A 24,290-nucleotide genomic window follows, 5' to 3' on the forward strand; every position below is an offset into this window, starting at 1 on the left:
GCTATGCTATGGAGGGGTGCTATGCTATGGAGGGGTGCTATGCTATGGAGGGTGCTATGCTATGGAGGGTGCTATGCTGTGGAGGGTGCTATGCTATGGAGGGGTGCTATGCTATGGAGGGGTGCTATGCTATGGAGGGGTGCTATGCTGTGGAGGGTGCTATGCTATGGAGGGTGCTATGCTGTGGAGGGTGCTATGCTGTGGAGGGTGCTATGCTGTGGAGGGTGCTATGCTATGGAGGGGTGCTATGCTGTGGAGGGATGCTATGCTATGGAGGGGTGCTGTTTTATGGAAGATAGTACCTTGTTAGTTTCAAAGAGTTAAAATGATTTTATGTTCTGTCTTTCTGGATTTTAAGTTTTCAGATATTTTTACTGTTAAAGATTTAAAGGCTATTAATTTGTTTTAATTAGAACTTTGAAAATAGTAATGATTTTCCTCTTTAAGACTTTAGGAGTAGGTACGGTGTGCCTGCAATTAAAAGTTATTCCAAATACTGAGGCGGATGGATTTCTTGAGTCCAGGTTTTTAGTGCCAGCCTGGAAAACATAGTGAGGTCCTCCTTCACCTCTCTGTTTTTAAAGACTTGTGTTTATTTTATGTATGAGCATTTGCGTGTGTGTGTGTGTGTGTGTGTGTGTGTGTGTATGTATAACATGTACATGCCTGGTGCCTACCGAGGCCAGAAGAAGGCTTTGGATCTCTTAGAACTGGAGTTAGACGTACTTATGAGCCACCATGGTGCTAGGAACCAAACCTAGGTCCTTTTCAACAGAAGCCAATGCCTTTAACAAGTGAGCCATTTGTTCAGTTGTGACCCCCGTCCCAGATCCTATTTCAAACTTAGAACTGGCCAAAGGAAGAGAGAAAGTGTCAGTTTAGTGCTTAGCTACAGTCGAAACGTCTGTATCACACCTCCCTCTCCAAAGAGCAGGACCTATTTTGGAAGAGGGAACAGAAAGATTGTAAGCACCAAAGTCTGGAGAGGACCAGAAGTAATATCTTCTGGCTGTGACAGGACCCCTGTACTCATCATTTACATCAGTGTGGATGCCTGGATAAGAGTAAACTAGGCATGGTGCACATACCTGTAGCCCTGGCAACTAAGACGTAGAGGCAGGCAGGTCAGGATTTTAAGGGTATCCTCTGGTACATACATGAGCCATTCTGGGCTTCATAAAACCTGTCTCAAAAAACCAAACCAAACCCAACACCAACACCAACACCAACAGTTTTTGAAAGGTTATGAATTTGTTTTTGGCTTAATTGGATAGCTGATTAAAATATTATTTTGCTTTTAACAAAAAGTGTTTTTAACCTCTACTTTCTTTTTTAGGTTACCATACATAATGACAGTTATGACATTCTTTGTGGTAAGGATTCTTTTCTCACTTATGTTCATTATCTTGAAATATATTTGAAAGGTTTTATTTTCAGAATCACTCTTAGTGTTGATGTTTTGATCATGTAGTGCCTACAGTACCTACAAAATGTTTCAAAGCTATATGAACTGTGAGTAGTTGTAAGGTTTCATTTATACTTAGTATCATGAATGTATTTTCTCTGACTTTAATATATAATTAGAGAATTGCTCTTATTTTTCTTGGTCATTTGCATTAATTTGTATTTGATTTATTCTTACTTCAAAACGAGTAAGATTAAAAGAAACTAAGCTTTGATTGCAACAAATATTTGTTCCTTTGCTCCCTAAAATGTTTCAGTGTAAATGATAAAGAGATTAAGGATTTTAGGAGTTATGATCTATATATTTCTGTTTCTTATTTAGTCAAGGTCTTAATTTTATGCCTTTTGTTGTTGTTATAGGAAACTTAACAAACTCTTTGACTATCCCAGAATTTGAAGACTCCATGAACAGTTGTGACCAGTCCAGTCTGAATGTGGATAATATAAAGTATTCTGTGTGGGTTTCTTTCTTTGAGATTTACAATGAAAGTATTTACGATTTGTTTGTTCCTGTGTCCTCTAAGTTTCAAAAGAGAAAAATGTTACGCCTTTCCCAAGATATAAAGGGCTATTCTTTTATAAAAGGTAAGTTAGCGACCATTTTAATATTGTTCCAAAATTACTATTAGGTTTTGTTATGAGTATAGGAAATAAACAGGGAATTTTTTTAATTAATTTTTTAAAATCCATTTTTAGCAGAAAAAAATGAGTTTGTGCTTTGGAAGTATATTTTGTGTTTATTGTAACTGAGTAGAAGAGGTCTAGCACGGTTGATTTGCTTGAGTGTTAGTTATATTGGTGGTGATGACGTGCAGGATCTTCTCTACACTATTTTGCTTTGTATTTGGAACTGTTAAATGTTAAGTCCTCCATGTGTGCTTGCGAAACGTAAATACTAGGTGTCTTATAGTCTATCTTTACGTGCCTTGTGGAATAAGGAGTAGTTTTACTTGGTGTTCTAGGATGTGTGACCAGAAGAATGATTTTATATGGTGCTAGGAAAATACTTTGAAAAGATTATACTGTAATACAAATGCTGTTTTTTTTCTAAATTAGTGCATATCTTCTTTATTTGTTAAAGATCTGCAATGGGTCCAGGTATCCGACTCTAAAGAAGCATATAGACTCTTAAAACTAGGAGTGAAGCATCAGAGCGTTGCTTTCACCAAACTGAACAATGCTTCTAGTAGAAGGTAAGTCTTGACCCCTAGGGTACAATCCTGAGAAAACCACAGTAGTTTGTGCAAATGTAGGAAGCTAGTTTTAGATGGATGTGACCAGTAGGTTTTCTCAAATGTACTGTCAATTTGTAGTCATGAAAATTACCTGTAGATAAAAATACTAGTTGATTTGCCTGGATATTAGGTTTTCTAATATGCGGAATGTTTCTGAGGCATTTTTTTACTGTTTATGTCACTGTCCTGGATAGTTTTCCTAGTTGTTTAAAGAGGTGGCCATTTCTCTATGCTTTACCCTAATATGTACTATTTGGAAAATGATTCAGGCCTCAAGGGGTTAAAAAGGGATGTTTGTGATGAATGGGGTAAGGAGGTAGGAGACAGAATAAGCTTTATCAGTGAGATGCATAAATTCTTTCTCTTAAGGAGGAAATGCCCTGTCTCTTTATAATGAGATGGACATATGCATATAGGGCAGATTTCTGCTTTGCTTTAGGTATATTTTCGAAGACTGTAGCTGTACATCACAGCATTTTCACTAATAGTATGATCTCTGTAAGGACATTCTTGTTTTCCCCCATGGTCCTAGAGGGTGAGTCCAGGGTTTCACATGCACTAGGCTGACCTATATCCATCTCCAGCCATTGTTTTACTTCTTATTTTTAAACAGAGTCCCATTCAGTAGCCCAGGCTGGCTTTAACTTTAGAACTGTTTGATTTATCCTCACAAGTAGCTGCATATTGAGTCTCACTACACATGATTTGGAGTGCCAAGAGGTAAAGGTTTGAGGGATTTGGTGTTTGGCAAGTGATGACATGATGCTAGATAGTTGGCCTGCCTGGGTGAGAGTGGAGTATGGGGTTGACATGTCTGGTAGCTAGTTGCAAAAATGTACCTGTGGCGGATGATAGACGGAACTAGTGTAAAGAAGTCCAGTTTGAGATGTTTGTCTCTCACAGCACATGGGCATTGAAATGGAATGATAATACTTGATCTTTGTGTTCCTCTTTTTAGTCACAGCATATTCACTATTAGAATATTACAGATAGAAGATTCTGAAATACCTCGTGTAACACGAGTTAGTGAGTAAGTTGAACATTTTTTAAAATGTAGTTATTTTGAAACATTTTGAAAAATTTTGCAGTAACCTTTTTTTGGGGCGGGGGTTGATTTAGATTGTCTCTGTGTGATCTTGCTGGTTCAGAACGAAGCATGAAGACACAAAACGAAGGTGAAAGGTTAAGAGAGGCTGGGAATATCAACACTTCTTTATTGACTCTGGGAAAGTGTATCAATGTTTTGAAGAACAGTGAAAAGTCAAAGTAAGTGTCCTTAGTGTAAATATCAAAGTCTAACTTTGCTTTCTTTAGAAAGTACTTTCTGAAAACCCGTTTCTTACACAACCACTTGTAGTGATTACTTTCTTTTCATAGCAGATATGTGTGTGTGCAGTGCGTGCATAGGTATGTTCTAGGCAAGAGCTCTCTCTCATACTGAGCCATATTCATAACCCTACATGGAAATATACTTTAACTTGCTGTATTTTCAAAATTTCCCATAGGGTTCAGCATGTGCCTTTCCGAGAAAGTAAACTGACCCACTATTTCCAAAGTTTTTTCACTGGAAAAGGGAAAATATGCATGATCATCAATATTAGTCAGTCTTGCTCTGCCTATGATGAGACACTTAATGTCCTGAAGTTCTCAACCACTGCGCAAAGGGTGAGTGTTTTTAGATTTGTGCTAAATATATGACCGTCTCACAGCATTACTGCTTGCCTTAGAAGAGCAGATGTTTGGGTTTTGTTTTGTTTGCATTGCCTTTTTTTTCTTTCTTGAGACAGCCTGACCTAGCGATCGCAGATATTCCCACTTTCCCCCTCCTTTGCTTCTTCAGTGTGAAACTACAGGTGTGTGCCACCATGCCTTGGTAACGGTTCTGTGAAATAAGTAATATTTTGTGTCTGTTACTGTGAGACTAGGAAGTACTTGAAAATAAAATTGTAATTGTTGAACTAACTAGAAAAACAGGAAAAACTTGAACTTTGTCCCTTAAAGGAGTAAAATGACATTTTCTATTATGCATTAGTGATGAACAGACTATAGATTCATAGTAATTATGGAATGAATTGTTCACTCTGCCACTCATCTGACCTATATGAATGATGACCATCTTTTCTAGAGATAATACAGAGATCATAGAAAGGCATGTCTACCTATAGATTGCGTACAAAGTAGGTTTTTCTTACTTTAAGGTTCATTTAGCAATGCTAATTCCTTTTTTAAATGTTGGTTGGTATTTAAATTGTCACTTGACTTAACTTTACAAAGTTAGGCTGGGTGGAGTGGCTCACACCTTTACCCTAGCTTTGGCAGGCAGAGGCAGATGAGTTCCAGGCAGGCTGATGCTATCTGGTGAGAAACTCTCAAAAAATAACTTCAATGAAAGAAGTTTTTTCCTTTTCTCTTGTAAAAGCCATGTTGGATGTTTTAACAGGTCTATGTTCCGGATACTTTAAGTTCTTCTCAAGAGAAATCTTTTGCGTCTAACAAATCTTTACAAGATGTATCATTAGACAGTAATTTGGACAATAAAATACTAAATGTAAAAAGAAAAACTGTTTCATGGGAAAATAGTCTAGAAGATGTGCTTGAAAAGGAAGATTTGGTTGAGGACCTAGAAGAAAATGAAGAAACAGAAAACATGGAAACTGAACTTACAGATGACGACAGTGATAAGTCATTAGAGGAGTGCCGAGTCTCCGCCTGTCACAGAAAGAACAAGGTAGTATTAAGAACTTTGCTTGACTTACTTGTTTAGAAGTTAGGAATCATTCTTGATGCTCTCTTTTGTGTGTGTGTGTGTAAGTGAACATGTGAGTATGTGCATGTAGAGGTCAGAGGTCAATGTCAGGAATAAGTGTGGGATGTGTGTGTGTGTGTGTTTGTGTGTGTGTGTGTGTGTGTGTGTGTGAGAGAGAGAGAGAGAGAGAGCGTAAGCGAGCATGCATGAGTGATGAGAGCTCACACTTGTGCCGTGGTGCTCATGTGGAGATAGAGGACAACAACCTCAGGTGTTGGTCCCTGCCTTCTCCTTTCTTTTTGGTTTTTTTTTTTGTTTGTTTGTTTGTTTGGTTTGTTTTGTTTTTCGAGACAGGGTTTCTCTGTGTAGCCCTGGCTGTCCTGGAACTCACTCTGTAGACCAGGCTGGCCTCGAACTCAGAAATCCACCTACCTCTGCCTCCCAAGTGCTGGGATTAAAGGCGTGCGACACCATGCCCGGCGCCTTCTCCTTTCTTTGAGACAAGCAAGCCCTTGAGTCCACTGCTCTTGCATTAACCGGGCTCACTAGACCTCGTCTCGAGATCCCTGGGCTTTGAAATGTGTACTACTGTATGTGGCTTTGTATCTAGGTGTGTGTGTGTGTGTGAGTGTGAGTGTGTGTGAGTGTGTGTGTGTGTGAGTGAGTGTGTGTGAGTGTGTGTGTGAGTGTGTGTGTGTGTGTGTGTGTGTGTGTGTTGGGGCAGGGGTGGTGTCTGAACTCTTGTCCTTATGCTTGCATAGCAAGAGTGGTATCTCCTGGATCATATTCCTTTCCCTAGCAGGACACTTTTTTTTTTTTTTTTGTACACAATCTCACTGTGTAGCCCAGGCTGGCCTGGAATTCACCTGCCCCTTCCTTCTGAATGCTGGGATTAAAGTCATGGGTTACCATGCTCAGTGAATAGGACATTTTAACACCGACTTTACCACTTCTTATAGATTTGGTCCTTATATTCTCTGTTTCTGAAATGTGGTGCTATCCAACTCACCGATAAAATGAGAAAACATAACTACTGAACACTTCTTAGTGGAAAATAAGTGTCCTGATTTTCACAGTACATGTTTGTTTGCTAGACAGTGAAACATCTTTTATAGATCTGTCTTTAAGATAAATATTATTTTTGTATGGGTTTGTTTCTAAAATGTAGAGAGTCATACTTGGTTTTTCAGGTTAAGGAATCTGTAGTTGTGTGCAAGACTATTAGCATTAAAAAGGGTACAATTTTAATTGACTATGAAGTATATGTGCTTATTTTAGGAACTGTTGGATTTAATAGAAAAGTTGAATAAAAGACTAATAAATGAAAATAAAGAAAAATTAACCTTGGAACTTAAAATCCGAGAAGAAGTTACACAGGAATTCACTCAGTATTGGAGCCAACGGGAAGCCGATTTTAAGTAAGTTATTTCTTCATAACCTGGCAAGAATTGAGATTTATTTATTTATTTAATAGCTATTTCTTAATTTATATTATGTGAATTTTGAAAGTGATGACTGTATACAAATAGATGTTACATATGATTAAATTGTTCTCTTAATGGAATTAATTTATGTTTTAAAGGGAGACACTTCTTCATGAACGAGAGATATTAGAAGAAAACGCTGAACGTCGCTTGGCAATCTTCAAAGATTTGGTTGGAAAATGTGACAGTCAAGATGAACCAACAAATAGAATTTGTGACATAGAACTTGAAACTGAAGTATGTCAATGAAAATATTAAAAATAATGAGGCTTTTGGTACCAGGATTTAATACCCCACGTTAATGATGAGAAATGCTAATGCTATGAAATATTAGTGTCTAAAACAGTACTTTATGGTTTTATTGTAATGGGCATGTATTGGATATTTATAGGTAAATAGGTAGAGTTTTTGGATTGTGTTTCTGAGACAGACCGTCATTATACAGCCCAGGCTTGTCTGGAACCCCATTTTTCCTGCCCTGGCTTCTTGAGTACAGAGATGACAGCAGTGTGTCACTTTGCTAGATGCACAAACAATTTAAACAACTGGTTTTAGAAAAACTTACATTTTTGTGGCATTTGTTTTCATTTCAGTTTTTCTTGAGTCACTATTGCTTGTAGGCAATAACAGCCATTTTTGTTGGCTTACAGAATACTCTTTTCAGAAATGAGCCGGTAAAGGGTCCCTTACTTAATTGTTCTGATCCAGTCAGAAACACTTGTGTATGAAAAGGCTTGCCTTTGTTGGAAAATAACTCCAGGAAAGTTGATGAGTTTTGCTGCTCCCACTGAAGCTGATGAGGGCGTTTGCAAGGGATTGTTTGTGTTCTGAGTGTGTGCTGTGCTTTGTTTCTCAACCACTGGATGCCGTGGCCACAGAGCTTCAGGCTTTCTGTCACTACATCCTGGTGTAATGTGAACATGGTTTGTGATGTGGACTTATGTATGAAATAGAGGAGTGACATAAGCGTCCATATGAGATTGGAGGCATACTGAACTAGATGATCAAATTGTTCTGTAATGACATACTAAGATTTATGATATATTTCTGAGCAAACAAGCTTTGTATTCTATATTTTAAAAAATGTGTATTAAAACACAAATTTTGTATAATTGTGGGGGGAGGTGGGTCATGTAATTTAAAGAATCTTTAAGGTATGCCCACATGTAGTGAAGTCCACTGTTAATGTTAGACATGTGGTTTTTGTTATTTCTAGGAAGCTCATAATTATGTAGGAGTTGAAGATATTTTTCATTCTCTTCAAGATGATGTCACTGATATTAAGAAACAGGCCGAACTTGCTCATTTGTATATCACATCTCTTGTTGATCCCCAGGAAGCTATTGCCTGTTTGCAGCTAAAGTTTAATCAAGTTAAAGCAGAATTAGCTGAAACTAAAGAAGAATTAATTAAAGCCCAAGAAGAGCTAAAAAACAGAGAGAGTGGTAAGTGCATGTATTTTACTCTTATTTGGGTTTTTATGAATACATAAAAACTGTTGTTGGTGAGTATAGGGATTTGTGCAACTGTAGTGACCAGAAAATGTTTTAAGCTACATAACAAAGCTCAATATATTTACCATCTGTTTTGTGATTTACTACTGTAAATATTTTTTAGGACCAGGCAGATGGCTCAGTAAAGTTGGTGCCATGTATTAAGACCTGAGTTTGAGTCCCCAGACTATACAAAACAAGCTGGACATGGTGGCTTGTGTTTGTAATCCCAGTGCTAGGGACACGGACAGAGATAGGTCTTGGGACTTGCAGACTAGCCAGCCTTGCTTAACTAAGCACAAACTTAGATAGAGACTGTGGCTCAAAAGGAGTAAGGTGGACAGTGCCTAAGGAAGGGCATTTGAGTTGACCTCTCTCCCCTACAGGTGCACATGTATACATCACGCACATGTGCAGGTATGTGTGCACACACACAAATAACTAAAGTAGTGTTTATTATTATAAAAGACTTATCAAATTGAGAGGAAATAAACAGAGGAGCAACCCAGAAATAAAACAAGCGTCTTTATAAGAAATCATAATGAAACGTATAAAGAAGTTAAATTTGTTGTTCATTTATAATTTTTATGAAACCTTTACATGGAATAGTTGAGAGTGGGATAATGTTTTTGGAATGGTTTAAAACAGTCTTTTGAACTGATACTTCATTTGATCTTTAAGCAGGAAAGTCACGCACGCACGCGTAGTGGCATTTGGGTTTTAAGAGAGGTGAGGCACTCCACCTTTTATTGTGTGAAAGCAGAGAGGTAGAAGATAGCAGGTCAGTGGTGCCCTGTGAAGTGGACCAGGCAGGTGCTACCTGTTAGTTCTGTGTCACCGTGTTTCTACTTCTTAGCATGTACTTGTCAGTTTGCTCCAAATTTTGAAAGTTAGTTTTTCTGAAACATAATCTTGTAGTTAAATATTAGCACTGACAAAATTCGTTTTCTGAATTTAGTGTAATTTAATAGCTGTGTTCCACTCAGGGTTTTAGATGCATAGATTTTTCTTATTAATATTCTTTATCTTTACAGACTCTTTGGTTCAGGCACTCAAGACATCAAGTAAGGTAATTTAAATTTTACTTTGTCTTGGCAAGAATATAATGAGTGAATAAAGAGGAATGAATTGTGTTTGTGTACTTCTTTTAAAATAGTTTTGAAAAGCGCTATAAATGAAGGTACTGTAAAGAATTCGGAGGTTGGGTCTGGAGAGATGGGTCCAGTAGTTCAGAATGGGCCACATTAAGTTTGCCAGCACCTCCATCAGGTGGATCACAGAGTGCACATAATTCAAGTTCCCTGAGGAACTCAACAGCATCTGGTCTCAGAGGGCACCTGCACTTATGTGTACGCGCGCGCGCACACACACACACACACACACACACACACACACACACACACACACCACTCTCTCTCACTAACACATGCACACAGTTGCAAATAAAAGTAAATGTATAAAAGTGCTCAGCACTGCCTTTACCTGTGCACTACTTTTCAGTGATGGTCAATAGAAAGTTTCTTCAAATATTCTACTTTATGCTTCCATTCTTTAAAATGTTTTAAAAATGGGATTGTATCTTTGGACTTATTGGATAATCTAGAAATGAATTCTGTCACTACATACTAAATTATATTATTTTAGTTGTGTTTTATATTGATTTGATGCATTGACTAGTGTTTATCAAATTGTGTGGTGTGTTTAAATGTGGGGTGGACTGGGCATTGTACAGTCTGACCCGAGACTGTTTCTGCTTGATGGGCAGAGCTTGTTAACTTCAGGTCAGATAGTTACCGATGCTGGGTCTAGGTGGATTGGATACTTAACTGTCCAAAAACAAGATTGTGGACCTAAAGTGAATTTAATGCTAAGAACTTGCCACTTTTTCTGTCTGTCTTATTATTTTTAACTTATTTATGCTGTTAAATAGCAAAATATTTTAAGAAAGATATGATCAGATGTGACTAATATTTGAAGATAGTCGATACTATACTTTTTAGACATTACAGTGAGTTTACACAATTCCTCTTTTTCTTTTTCTTTTTTTTTGTACTATGGTTTTATAGTTTCTTTTTAAAAATTTATTTATTTTTTACTGAATATTTCCTTTATTTACATTTCGAATGTTATCTGCTTTCCTGCCCCCTCCCCCCAGACTGCCAATCCCATCCTCCCTTCCCCTGCTACTATAAGGGTGTTCCTCCACCCACTCACCCACTCCCACCTCCCTGCCCTCAGTGTAGGGGTACATGGGGGCATCTATTGAGCCTTCATAAGACCAAGGACCTCTCCTCCCATTGATGCATGGCAAGGCCATCCTCTGCTACATATGCAGCTGGAGCCATGTGTACTCCTTGGTTGATGGCTTAGTCCTTGGTAGCTCTGGGAGGGCTGGTTGGTTAATATTGTTGTTTTACCTGTGGGTCCTCTTTTGTTTTTCTAGTACTGAAAGTAGTTATAGTTTAAAATGATATTAATGTTCTAAAATTGAAAATAAAGACCTCATGTAACGTTTCTTCTAATTAAAGAGGAAAAAAGGAAAGAACAGAAGATGATTTACATATATGTGTGTGTGTACATACATATATGTGTATCTACATATGCATGTACATAAGTACATATGTATACATACGCATGTATATATGTATATACACTTTCCCAGGCACTCTTAGCTGTTTTTTTTTTTATATTAACTCATTTAAATATCAACAATTTCATGATACAGATGCGTTTGTTACTTATTCTTTTGAGATTGGGTCTTCTATAGCTCAGAGTGCCCTCCAATTTGCCATGTAGCCCAGGGCTTCAACATTATGTCTTCTTTCCTTCCCTTCCAAGTACTGAAATAGAGGCTTGTGCCATTGTGCCATTTTTTTTTTCTTCCCCTAGAACTGAATGACCTGTGTAGGATGACATAGATGAAGGTCAAAGAGCAAAGACTTAAACCTAGGAAGACTGGTTTGGGTGCTCTGGGTTTTTTTCTTAACTAACTTATTGGTTCTCTTTCCTTTATGTATGTTTACACACACACATACACACACACACACACACACACACACCCCTCTCTAAAATTTTATCTATCTAGTTTGTAAAGTCAGGACCTCACAGTGATGGCCTAGTTTGACCTCAGATTTATGGCAGCTCTCTTGGCTTAGCCTCTCTCATGCTGGGATTAAAAACATGAACCCTATGCCCCACTAACATTTTGTTTAAAGCAAATGTAATATTGTGTGAGGTATGGTGGTACATGCTTCTAATTCCAGTAGTTGGGAGGTAAAGAAGGGAGAATCAGTAGTTTTAAGTTAGCCTAGGCTATCTGAGACCCTGTCTGTAAAAGTAGCAATAATAAAAATATGAGATCATACTAGATAATGTGTTGCTATTGGTTATTTTTGTTTAAAAATTGAAAGTATTCTAATGCTGCATCATGTTTACATTCTAGTTTTCTCCAAATATATTTTCCAATCATTGTCATTTTCTTTTTAATGGAAATATTTCTATATGCTGGTCTTTGAGGTACGTTCCTTTAGTTCCAGCACTGAGATGGCAAAGAAGAGTGGTCTCTTGAGTTGGAGGCCAGCCTTGTCTACATAGTGAGTGAGTTGCCGTCTTTGAAAACATAAAGGTTATAGACTGGAGTGTTTAAGAGCTGTGAGGTAGAATTAAAGGAGTGGCACTGTCGATACATTTCAGAGTCTAATGTATGAAAAACACATTTTAAAATATTTTAAGAATTTAACTTTATAAAGCATCTTTTAATTAGATAGTGATGTTTATATATTGGTTCAGACTGAGGTATTTTAAAATTGCATATGCATCCCAAAGTAATTTACCTAAGAAAGGAGAATCACTTTATCCTGTCACTGAGTTCAGTTTATTTAGTTGCACATGTAGAAAATGTAAAAGAGGGCATTCAGCTGCTTTAAAACATGGTTTCTTAAGTATGCTGACAGTACTCTGCATTTGAGAAGGAGACTAGGAATGCATAAGCACTGGCTGTCTTAGGGTTGCTGCTGGTGTGATAAACACCATGACCAACAGTAACATGGGGAAGAAAGAGTTAATTTCAGCTTTCACTTTCCTATTAATAGTCTATCACCAAAGGAATTGAGGGCAGGAACTCAAGACAGGAATGGGGAGGCAGGAACTGATGCAGAGTTCATGGAGGAGTGTTGCTTATTGGCTTGCTCCTCAGTGGCTTCCTCAGCATGATTCCTTATATAGCTCAGGACCACCTGCCAAGAGGTGGTGTCAACAGCTGCATTAAGATAGGCTCTATCACATCAATCATTAATCAAGGAAAGGCCGTACAGGTTTGCCCAATGAACAATCTGTAGGACATTATCTCAGTTGACCTTTCTCTTCCAAGATGATTCTAGCATATATTAAGTTGACATGAAAAACTAGCCAGCATACTGTAGGTTTTAGCCTAGGCTAGTTGGAAGGGATTCTGAAAATACAGGAATTTGGATACATTTAGATAATGGTGGTTGGTATTGAGTCATGGGTCCAAAACATGAAATTAAATAGAATAAAATTGCTGTTTTTTCATGTGTTTATTACAAGTATGTTTTCTTTAGAAAGATACATACTATGACCGTGAGAGTCTTTGATTTTTAGCATCTCATAAATACAAATTTCCTATTCAGATGGTTTAGGTGAGGATTATACATTTGTCCTTTAATTCTTAACATGGCATGGGCATGTTGTCTGCCAAGAGGTCAGAGGACAACATGCAGGAGTCAGTTCTGCTCCTCTACCATAGGCCTCAGATCAAACTCAACTGTTAGCCTCGTGACAAGAGTTTGCTTAGCTATCTTGCTAGTCCGAATCCTTTTATAGATTTTTTTTTTAATTAGAACATCTTTAAATTATTTTCTATTATAGGATGTAAAGCAGGATAATACCATAACATATAAGCTATTAGCTAAGTGTGCATGCTTTGTTTAAAATGCTTTTCTAGGGGTCTGGAATGTTGGCTTAGTGGTAAAGACTAGTTGTTCTTGCAGAAGGCCCCAGCTTGCTGCCCAGTACTCACATGGCAGCTCACAACCATTCACACCTCAACTTGCAGGAGATCTGATACTTTCTAGTTAGTCCTGTGGTGTACATATGTACATGGAGTGGAAACACCCGTACCCTATATGTTTTTAATGATTATAACATGCAAAATATCAGACCTCTTTGTATTTTGACAGAAAGTTATATTCAGTACCAATCATTATTCTCTAAATTATTTTATATTTTTTATATGTTTTTATATTTTAAGTCTACAACCCAGAGCCTCATACATTACAATGGCAAACATCCTGCCACTGAGACCTACTCCAGGCTGGATGGGCCTTAATATTTTGATAATTGGGCAGGGGTAGCTTTCTATATTACACCTCACAGATATCTGTTCTTTAATAATTTATATGTTTCTCTGTTTTTCTGACAAGAATATGTTCTGAGGGAAATAACTCACTTTAATAAGGTAAGGGCATCAGGAGAAAAACAAAATGATTTCTTTCAGGCAACCTACTGTCTACTGTCTACCAATTACTATAATAGGTTATTGGATCTAGATTAATAAAAATGTCTATGTGATACTTTATTTGCATTTTATTTCAAAGCACACTTTGTTCTTTAGTTTAGTTTAAGCTTAGGAGTTTTTAAAGACAGACTATCACTGTGTTGGTCAGCTGGTCTTGAGCTTGTATGCGGGAGCCACCTTCCCACATCATTTTTCTGAGTAGCTGGCAACATGAGGTTTCTCATTCCAGCTGAGGCACAGGATGTTTTCAGAGTGACTTTAGTGATGTCTGTCTAAATGCTCTCTGCTGCCAAAGGCACCAGTTATTTTAGGGTGAGATGTAAACAGCATGCAAAGTATTTCAGTATTTGAGAACAGACTGATGAGAGGTAATGTGGGTAGTTCCTGTGTTTTTGGCTTTCTGCATGAGAACATATTGAATTATTTTGTTTTAGGTTGATACATCTTTAACCAGCAATAAGTCAACTTGTAATGAAACAAGTAAAATGCCCAAGAACAGTAGAACCCAGACACATTCAGAAAGGAAAAGATTAATTGAAGATGGACTTCAGCTTGGTGAGCCACCAGCAAAGAAAGGTACTGGCTCTTTAGCTACCTGCGGGATGCCTCATAAACAGGAAATAACCTGATCAAGAGCAGGCATTAGGAATGCCTAACCACCATGAGTATTTATGTTAGCATGCTCTAATCTGTCAGGGGATAGATGGATGTAAAGTTGTCTTATAGTTATCAGCAAGGTTAAAAGCTGAGCTTTTACCACTGCCTCATGTTTCATTCTGTGCTAGGTAGAAGTCCCTTTCATAAAAAGGTGGTGGTTTTGCCAAAATCTGTTCTCATTCTTTTTTCACTCTTCATTTTTTATGTATTTGGACAAATAGGGGATAGTTGACAGATTCTGGGCCAAATATTACTAACAAACCTGTACTTGTGCTGTACTTAAAATGTTAGAAGAAAGTCTCTTAGAAAATACTACTGTAAATTGAAAACTTTTTTGAAGTACTTAAAAATGGTTAACTTTTTTAAAAGAAAAAGGTCAAATTCTTAAGATTATAGAGTTGCTAGTCTCTTTAAACTAAGAAATCATTAACAAATGTCAATTGCAAATATAGGAAAACTTTGAAAATCAGCTCAGGAGCTTTTAAGAAAGCTGCTGGATGTTGTGTGTGCCTGTGGCCCTGTGCTCAGGCCTGAATGTGTGTGTGTTTGAGCCGTTCTTTGGCTATATATCAAACCGTCAACAGAACAATAAGAATTAAATAAGAGATATGGAGAAGGCTGTACCAATGCCAAATGAGACAATGCCAAAAGTTTTACCTCCTCTTTTAGGAGGTAAATTTACTTTAGATAAAGTAAATTATATGTTTTAAAAGATAAATGTGCTTATTTTTATGTCTGAGTATTCCTGCATGTATGTGTGTGTGCCTGGTGCCCTCAGTGATCAGAAGAAGGCAATAGATCCCCTGAAGCTGGAGTTACAGATGGTTGTGATCCACCATCTGGGTACTGGAAATGGAACTTCTCAAAGAAATGCTCTTATCACTGACCCATCTACCCAGCTCAAGATATTACAAATTTAAAGTTAATTAAAACTGTATCTAGTGAGCTTTTAAGTTAATCCATAGTGAATGAGATAGATAGATCCTGGTCTTAGTTACTTACTGCTCTGACAAATGCTGAAGAGAGCAAGCTAAGGAAAAGGCTCATTGACTAGGCTAGACCTACAAGTCAGCAAGCCCCAGACATCCACTTTTCTAAGTGGCCAGTGCTGGGATTTCAGATGTGTGCTATCACACTCAGCTTTTTTCTTGTGGGTTCTGGGAATCAATCTTGGGCTTTCCTTCTTACATGGCAAGCACTTCAACTGAATCTCTAATTTGAGTCTGTTAGCACCAGTCTTTGAGTAAGGGCCAGCAGAGCAATCTCTATCCTAGAAATGTAGACATTAAGACTACAAACATGCTCTGCATTCGTGCTTAGTTAGTTGAGCCCTTCTGCATTGATTCTGCTAGCAGCTGTCCTATCTCTAAAGCACTACGCTTGCCTTGATCTTTATACCTACCGTACCCGAGCCACTAGCACTGGCTCCTTTCTCCAATGAGGAAACAATTAGGATTTAGCAGTTTAGTTAGTGAAAGGTGGGGCTGCATGTCCTACCTTTGATACTGTATAAATTCTGAGAATTTCAACCCCCTCTTTATATTTATCTGTAAAAAATTTAATGAGATTTTCAGTCTGTAAATCATTAACATAGTAACTTTACTTTGAAATTGTTCTTCAGGGTGTAGGTGGTTGCTAGAATTTCACTAATTCCCTCTCTCATAATGTAAGATAAAGGTCTGGGATTAAAGTTAAATAATAAATATTGGAAATGTTCAGATCAGAAGTAGCAGCCATCACTTTTTTAGACCTTTTTTGTCAACTCTGACCCAAAGCTATACTTTTAATATAAAAGTTCTTTATGTTTTTTTTTTAAGTCCATTTCACTTTTTCATCAGAAATTTTACTTTGATTTTTTTTCTAGATTAATAATATACCAATGTTCTTTTAAAGGGCTTATACTCGTTAGTCCACCCATCACCGAAGATCAAAACAAAAGGGAAGAAATGCAACAGTCTGTTTCAGAAGTTGTGGAAGGCAATAGAATTTTGAAGGAAAAGAATGAAGAGCTAAAAAGACTTTTAACTATTGGTGAGAATGAACTCAGAAATGAAAAGGAGGAAAAAGCAGAATTAAATAAACAGGTTGTGAGTTTGCAGCAGCAACTTTGTTTCTTTGAAGAAAAGAACTCATCCCTGAGGGCAGATGTAGAGCAAATCCAGGCCAGTTATGACAGTGCAGTTGCTGAGCTACAAACACAGAAAGCCGTGAACCAGGAGCAGGAGGACAGGATCCTGAAATTGTCACAGGAGATGGAGACTGCTGCAAGAACTATCAAGAGCAATGTTTCACAGATAAAACGAATGCAAACAAAAATAGATGAATTGCGGTCACTTGATTCACCTTCTCATATTTCAAAAATAGATTTACTTAATCTCCAGGATCTATCAAATGGTGCTAAAGGGGATAATTGTCTGAACACATCACAGCAGCTTCCAGGTGGTGACTTCTCAAGTACATGGGTTAAAGAATATCACACTCTGGAGCTCAGCAGGGAAAATTCCTTCCACGCTAGTATTGAAGCCATCTGGGAAGAATGTAAAGAGATTGTGAAGGCTTCCTCCAAAAAGTCTCATCAGATTCAGGGACTAGAAGAACAAATTGAAAAATTACAGGTGGAAGTAAAAGGATACAGGGACGAGAACAGTGACCTCCGAGCACAGGAGAGCGAGGGTAAGAATAGAGATCACCAGCTGAAGGAGAAAGAAAGTCTCATCCAGCAGCTCAGAGAAGAACTGCAAGAAAAAAGTGTCAGTCTCGGTGTTCAAGTACAGCTTGTAGCGGAAAGAGAGCAAGCTCTTTCAGAGCTTTCCCAGGATGTTACCTGCTATAAGGCAAAAATAAAGGACCTTGAAGTGATAGTAGAGACCCAGAAAGATGAGTGTAAGCGCTTAGTTGAGTTAGAGCAAAGCATTTTAGAGAAGGAATCTGCCATCTTAAAACTGGAAGCAAATCAAAAGGAATTTGAAGCAAAGTATCAGGATCACATCAGAAGTACCAACAATTTAAGTGCAAAGGAAGTCAAGTTCAGAGAAGAAATCACACAGTTGGCGAATAATTTGCAAGATACAAAACAGTTACTTCAGTCAAAGGAAGAAGAAAATGAAATTAGCAGACAAGAGACAGAAAAGTGAGCTAAGTCTTATTTAAATTAAACATTTTATATTGTGTGTTTGTGCATACCCACATGTTTGTGGGAGTCAAAGAACAACTTGTAGGAGTTTGTCCATTTTCCTGTAACATGTGGGGCCCAGGAATTGGACTCAGCTTCTGAGGTTTGACAGCAAGCTCCTCTCTCCACTAAGTAATCTTGCTGGTTCCCAGCTTTCATGTTTCTATGTCACTTTTGTACATTTAGATGGACGTCAATTAATTTGGTAGAACATAGCATATATAATGAGAGAAACACTTGAACTTTCTTCATAAAAACCTTTAGAAACAACAGTTGTATGCAGAAAATTTTACATACAACTCCTCCAAATCCCCATGACACCCCTTGAAGCAGTCATTACTAGTTTACATGTGCTCTGTTTCATGTTGTAGAAAGATGTAGTTCTGTGACACGGCGCCCTTTCTCACATTGATCCTAAGCAGGCAGTGGTGTTTAGGATAGACATGCAGTTTATGATTCTTTCCTTCTTTCTAGATTGAAAGAGGAGCTTGCTGCAAACTCTCTTCTTACTCAGAATCTCAAAGCAGACCTTCAGAAGAAGGAAGAAGATTGTGCTGAGCTGAGAGAGAAGTTCAGTGATGCCAAGAAGCAGATTGAGCAGGTACAGAGGGAGGTGAGTTATATGAAAAGCTGTGTGGGCCGTTTGCATACTACAGATACTCTAGGTTCCAAGTTTAGGGATAGATTTTAGGATTAAACAGGATATCTGTGAACTTGAATGTTTCTCCAAAACGATGAGTGCTAATATTTTACAAAAGAAAATATAGCTAACTCAAATAAAATGAAATTAGCATGAAACAAAATATGTGAATGTAATAGCTTTGGAAATGACCCCTGCCTGCCAAAGGTGTGTATATACAGAATGTATGTGCTTTATAGGACTAGAATTTCTTTAAAAAAGAATAAAGTTCATATTGTTTGCTTTATATATAGTTCTAGAGTCTTTCTTTAAAAAGTATAAATTTATGTTTCTCTAAAAAATGGGAAGTAGTTTTGTTTGAAGTTAATATTTAGGATAGGCAGGGTAACTTAGAACTCATTTTCATTGTAATTTAATTTAGATGTTTGCCACCTTCAGGGTGGTATGGCTATAGATTAACATAATTTCAAAAGGAAATTTAATTATACAATTAGGGAGGGAAAAAATCCATTCCATTTCTTCAAGTCATTTTCCTTGGAGGTAATACATATGACCAAATAATTTTCTTGCTCTTTAGTTTTCCTTTGCTCAGTATCCCCCTCACCCCTGTATCTTCTGATGAAAATTGAAAACATCTTGCTGGGTGTGGTGACGCACAAGTTTAATCCCTGCATCCTGGAGGCTAGCCCTTTCTACAGAGCAAGTTCTATGACACAGCCAGGACTACACAGAGAAACTGTCTCAATCAAAGAAAAAAATCTGAAAGCATCTTTAGAACCCAGCCTTCCTCTCCCCAACCCTCCCATCCCCTTCCCCTTTCTTCCTTTCCTTCCCTCAGCAGGCAAGCTGTAAATCTTGGCAGCTACCTTGTAGAGAAGAGGGGGACCACGGAAGTAATGGTGCTTGAGTTTAAATGACAAGGAGGTTGACCATATGGCTGGCCATGTGATACAGGAAGCTACTTGCTGGGGCAAAGGGGCTGTAAAGGTGGAGAAAGGAAGACTGATGAGTTAGGGAAAGCATGCTTAGACAAGGAATAGAAAAAAAGCTAAACTTCGGCCTCTTAGTAATGTCTTACCTTTAACAGTATTAGTTCTTTTCTGATGAGATTAAAGGACTTATTCCCTGAAGACATGGCCGTATAATTTAAACAATAATAAAAATGCTCAAAATGTTCAATTTGCTTTATAAATTATGCTTTGTAGGTATCTGTAATGCGTGATGAAGAGAAATTATTGAGGATTAAAATTAATGAACTGGAGAAAAAGAAAAATCAGTATTCTCAGGACTTAGATATGAAACAACGAACCATTCAGCAGCTTAAGGTAGTGGTCATGTTGTTAATGATACTTGCATTCCATTCTGCTGTAATATTATTCTATTGCCCAATAAAGTACATTATTTATCTACTGTATTAAACTTTGTTGCTTTGCAATAGGGTCTTACTTTGTAGTCTGGACTGGCATTGACCTCATGGCAAATTCTTCTGCCATCTTTTCTCAGATGTCTGGATTATAGGCACTAGCCACCAGACCCTACAACCATATGATCACTTCTTTAAGTCTAGATAGAGTGTTATGATAGTCCAGATTGATCTGTAATGATCCATCCTAAAACAGATTGTAGAGCAGCAGTTCTCAGAGACTTGTGGGTCACAACCCCTTAGGATTGAACGGCTGTTTCACAGGGGCCACCTAACACCATCGGAAAACACAGATATTTACATTGTGATTCACAACACTAACAAAGTTACAGTTGTGAAGTAGCAACAAAAATAACTTTAAGACAGGAGTCCCCATAACATGAGGGACTGTATTAAAGGGTCCCAGCACTAGGAAGATTGAGAACCACTGGTCTACAGATTGTGATGAGAATGGAGAGTGTAGTCTTGGTGATCAGACACGTTATAACTAGAATTGTAGGCCTTGCTGTCCCTATTGAACTTTCCCCTTAAGACTCCTGATTCCTTTTCTCAAACTTTACCACAGCTTTTTTGATAGAGGGCTCTTACGTTTTCTATAGTTTGTATTTCATAATGGGGATTTAGACAAATTCTGAATATATATTATACTTCCATTTCCCTTGATTTTACATTTTATGATACCTGAGAACACATTTCTGAGTAGGTATAATGACAACTGATATTAGAAGTATAATCTTTTTGATTGTTGTCTGTATTTTTAGTTAAAACCACATGTGTTATTTCTGTGTGCAGGTGTTTATATGAGTAGAGGTGTGTCCGCACATGTCATAGCACGTGTATACCCCACTTCATGTGTGGTGGTCAGAGGACAGGCAGCCTGTGAGAGTTTCTTCCTCCATCCTGTGTTCCAGGAGTGGAGCTTAGGCTTGCTAGGCTTGGCTGGGCTGTACTCACTTGGCCCATCTTACTCACCTTGTTTTCTGATTTTTTTACAATGCAGACAGGGCCTCACTGTGTCTAATGAACTCATGAAGATTAAATGTGTGTGCCACTACACCTAGGTCCTATAAAGACCTATGTATTCACTATTCTAATGGCTTTGTGATCTGGGAGAATCGACCCAGTGAATGAGACTAAAGTCTCATGCAATAGCCTACTTTATTCAGAGCTTCAGACAGTTTATATTCTCAGAGTTAAGAAAGGTCACATGAGTAACTTTGTCATGAGGTCAAGCTGTATTCAGTCACAAGGCATATACAAGGACAAGCCACACATGGCAAGAGCTTGGTTTGTTTTTTTTTTTCCATAGAGGTATATAGATAAAGGATGGTTTAAACATTTCATTGAATAACAGCAGCAAGTAATGATGAGTAATCTGAAGTCAAGTCACCCCTATACACTGCACCTTAGAGGAGCACAAAACACATTCCAGGAACAATTCCAGGTTTTGAAGGAACTGAAGTCTCAAGATTTTTGTCCTTATTTTGGAGTGTTCTCACAAGCACTCAGAATTCTCATCCAACTCCTTCCTGGACCATGTTCTGACACATACTGTTAACAACTGTTAAGTATTGATGTCTGTGTGCCTTTAATTGTATTCCTTAATTTTTAGGAGCAGTTAAGTGATCAGAAAATGGAAGAAGCTGTACAACAGTATGAGAAAGTGTGCAAAGGTCAGAGCCAAGTTCTTGTTCTAGAATTAAATTGACTGTTCAATAGTACAATAACAGTTAACATTTTTCTTTGAAAATGTTGAAATGATTAATTCTGCTGAATAACTTATAAACCTAAAATTATGATTATTTGACAAACATTAAGTAATACTCACTCAGTGTATTTTAAAACACTTTTATTAGTTCTTTGAGAATCTTATACTATGTGTTGTGATCATATTCACTCTCCTCCCAATTATCAGATCCACCTTACCTTTCCTGTCCCTCCCAACCTTATGTCTCCTCTCCCTCCCTCTCCCCCTTTCTCTACCCTTCCACCTCCCTCCCTCCCTCTGTCCAAGGTCAGCTTTTTCTACCTTTGTGTGGCTTGGATTTGTGGGCTTCCACTGAAGCAAGGCTGACTTAGCAGGTGCTATCCTCAGAGAAAAGTGACCTTTCCTTTCCCAGCAGGCAACAGTTGCCAATGGCTTCTCAACTAGGAGTGGGGTTTTATGCCCAATTTCACTCTCTATGCTGGGATTCGGTTTGATTTGGTTTTGCAAAGGTCTTTATGCTTGGTGTTCTGCACAAGACCTTCCTTCCTGTCCCTTCTACAGTTATCCCTGGGGGGCCTGATAGGGGGCCTTCCTATTTTTCTCTTCCCTCATTATCTTTGTACCTTTATATAAAATATAAAATTATGAAAATATAAACTATGAATGTGATAAGTTTATTTTCTGGTCTTTGATTTCTAATTATTGTTGTATATGCCCTCACGGGATCAGCTCACTATTATGGAAGCCATGCGATGCCTTTTGAGATTGAGATGTGAGTCCTCCCGCTTATGTGTCTCCTCCATAGTTGTTTTGGCTCTGTTAGGTGCTGGACGTTGCCACATGGATTTTAGGATCAGTCTGCCTACTACTACGTGAGAACATATGTAATCTTGGTAGTGATTGTGTTGAATCTGCTGTTCTAATTGGGAAGATTGCTGTTATACATTGCTGTTTTCATTGGTGATGGATATACCTTTGTGTTTAAGTCTTAAGTTTCAGTGATTATTTCTGTACACATTTAAAAATTTTTTTAAAACTATTTTAAGTTGTTTGTGATGTTATGGTGGTTCTTTCAAACCTTCAGATCTCAGTGTTAAGGAGAAGCTGGTTGAAGACATGCGACTGACACTAGTGGAGCAGGAGCAGACTCAGGCAGAGCAGGACCGGGTGCTCGAGGCCAAGTCAGAGGAAGCAGACTGGTTAGCCACAGGTACATAGCAGCTGCATCTCAAAGCTTCATTTTCCTGATTTCTTCCTTCTCTAAAGTAGTGTCGTTTCTAACAATTCATAAGTTCCAAATTCTTACACACTTGCCTTTCCCATTGTGATGAAAATTATTTTTTTCTAAGTAAAATTGTATATCATGAAGAAATAAGTACACTGCATGCTGGGACTGAGGAGAAAGAAGACTTAGTGATTAAGAGTACATGTAGCTCTGTCAGGGAATCTAGGTCCAGGTCCTCGCACCCATATGGCGGCTTTTAGCCAAGTATCTGTCACTTCAGTTTTAGGAGCTCCAATGCCTCTTTTGATCTCAGTGGACCCCAGGCATGTACATGGAACACATGCATACATGCAGATAAACACTCATCCACAGGGGAGAAACTGTAAGGAAAAGTGAGCTTTGATTGATAAAGTAAGCACATAACAGTGATTTGTTTGGTATTTGTACAGACTGATACTGATTACATTTTTATCAACATCATTTATTTTTCTTTTGTGTAGAAAATTATAATACTTGCTACTAAGTAAGCTAGTTATAGTTTGGTAAAAAGGGAATTAATGTATGTACTTATTTTTATGACACTTTTTACATATAATTTTGTACATTTGCTGAGTTAGCCTCATTATCTACATTTGGGAACCATGGCAGACGGTGACTGCGACATATTTGTGATTGCATATTAGTGTTCTGTCAGCATGCGAGTACTCTGTAAGCCCTTGAACTGGTGGATGAAGGTTTTCATACTTTCATAGCCATTTTCACAGACTTTAAATTTTTTTTTTTTAATTTTTAAAAATTTTTTTTGAGAACCACAAGAATTTGTTATACGTTATTTCAGATTGAAATAAATTTATACTCTGTACTTGGAAAAATAATCTTTGGGTACATGAGAAATCCCTGTAGTTTTTGTTCACTGGGGATTTGGTAACAGCAGCTAGAGAGATGACTCAGAGATTAAGAGCATTTTTGTCCTTAAAGTGGACCCAGGTTTGGTTCCCAACACTCACATGGTAGCTTATAACCATCAGTAACTCCAGGTCCAGGGATCTGATACCTTCTTCTGACTTCCTTGTATACCAGGCTCATGTGTGATGCATACATAAATACATGCGATGCACATGCATACATACATACAATACATACAAACAAACAAAGTAGTCTTAAAGAATTTTGTGAGACTCAGTACAGTTCAGCTGTTGGAATAATTTTAGTCCCATCTTGGTCTGTATTTTGGGCTCTGCTGATTTTTTTTTCTTTGTTTTTGGCCTGTTATATTGCTACATATCATAACATTTGTCTGCACTCACTTTAAATCAGAATTGGATAAATGGAAAGAAAAATTCAAAGATCTGGAAACCAGAAGTAATCTGAGGTTAAACACGGGAACCCTGGATGACCTAGATATGCTTACCAGGAAGTTCAGCAAGCTTCAGGACGAGCTGCAGGTATCATCTCCTCCCTCCCTCCCTCCCTCCTTCCCTCCCTCCCTCCTTCCCTCCCTCCCTCC

At 37.9% G+C, this 24,290-nt stretch overlaps 1 protein-coding gene across 3 annotated transcripts in view; it reads left to right on the forward strand.

Moving 5' to 3' along the window:
• The window catches only part of Kif20b (kinesin family member 20B), a 55,321-nt gene that overhangs the window by 12,099 nt on the left and 18,932 nt on the right, over positions 1-24,290 (forward strand). For 2 of the 3 annotated variants that reach the window (XM_021152144.2, XM_029472898.1), the window contains exons 7-24: positions 1,337-1,373; positions 1,825-2,049; positions 2,546-2,657; positions 3,658-3,729; positions 3,819-3,965; positions 4,205-4,364; positions 5,140-5,427; positions 6,724-6,863; positions 7,028-7,166; positions 8,146-8,374; positions 9,457-9,491; positions 14,393-14,534; positions 16,509-17,745; positions 18,262-18,400; positions 19,633-19,752; positions 21,463-21,523; positions 22,643-22,768; positions 24,101-24,228. In XM_021152144.2, coding sequence (XP_021007803.1) covers positions 1,337-1,373; positions 1,825-2,049; positions 2,546-2,657; positions 3,658-3,729; positions 3,819-3,965; positions 4,205-4,364; positions 5,140-5,427; positions 6,724-6,863; positions 7,028-7,166; positions 8,146-8,374; positions 9,457-9,491; positions 14,393-14,534; positions 16,509-17,745; positions 18,262-18,400; positions 19,633-19,752; positions 21,463-21,523; positions 22,643-22,768; positions 24,101-24,228 — 3,537 coding nt within the window. The remainder of the gene's footprint in view (positions 1-1,336; positions 1,374-1,824; positions 2,050-2,545; positions 2,658-3,657; positions 3,730-3,818; positions 3,966-4,204; positions 4,365-5,139; positions 5,428-6,723; positions 6,864-7,027; positions 7,167-8,145; positions 8,375-9,456; positions 9,492-14,392; positions 14,535-16,508; positions 17,746-18,261; positions 18,401-19,632; positions 19,753-21,462; positions 21,524-22,642; positions 22,769-24,100; positions 24,229-24,290) is intronic. The other variant, XM_021152143.2, reaches the window with a different exon arrangement.

Source organism: Mus caroli, chromosome 19 (genome assembly GCF_900094665.2).
Source record: "Mus caroli chromosome 19, CAROLI_EIJ_v1.1, whole genome shotgun sequence".
NCBI classification, from domain to species: domain Eukaryota; kingdom Metazoa; phylum Chordata; class Mammalia; order Rodentia; family Muridae; genus Mus; species Mus caroli.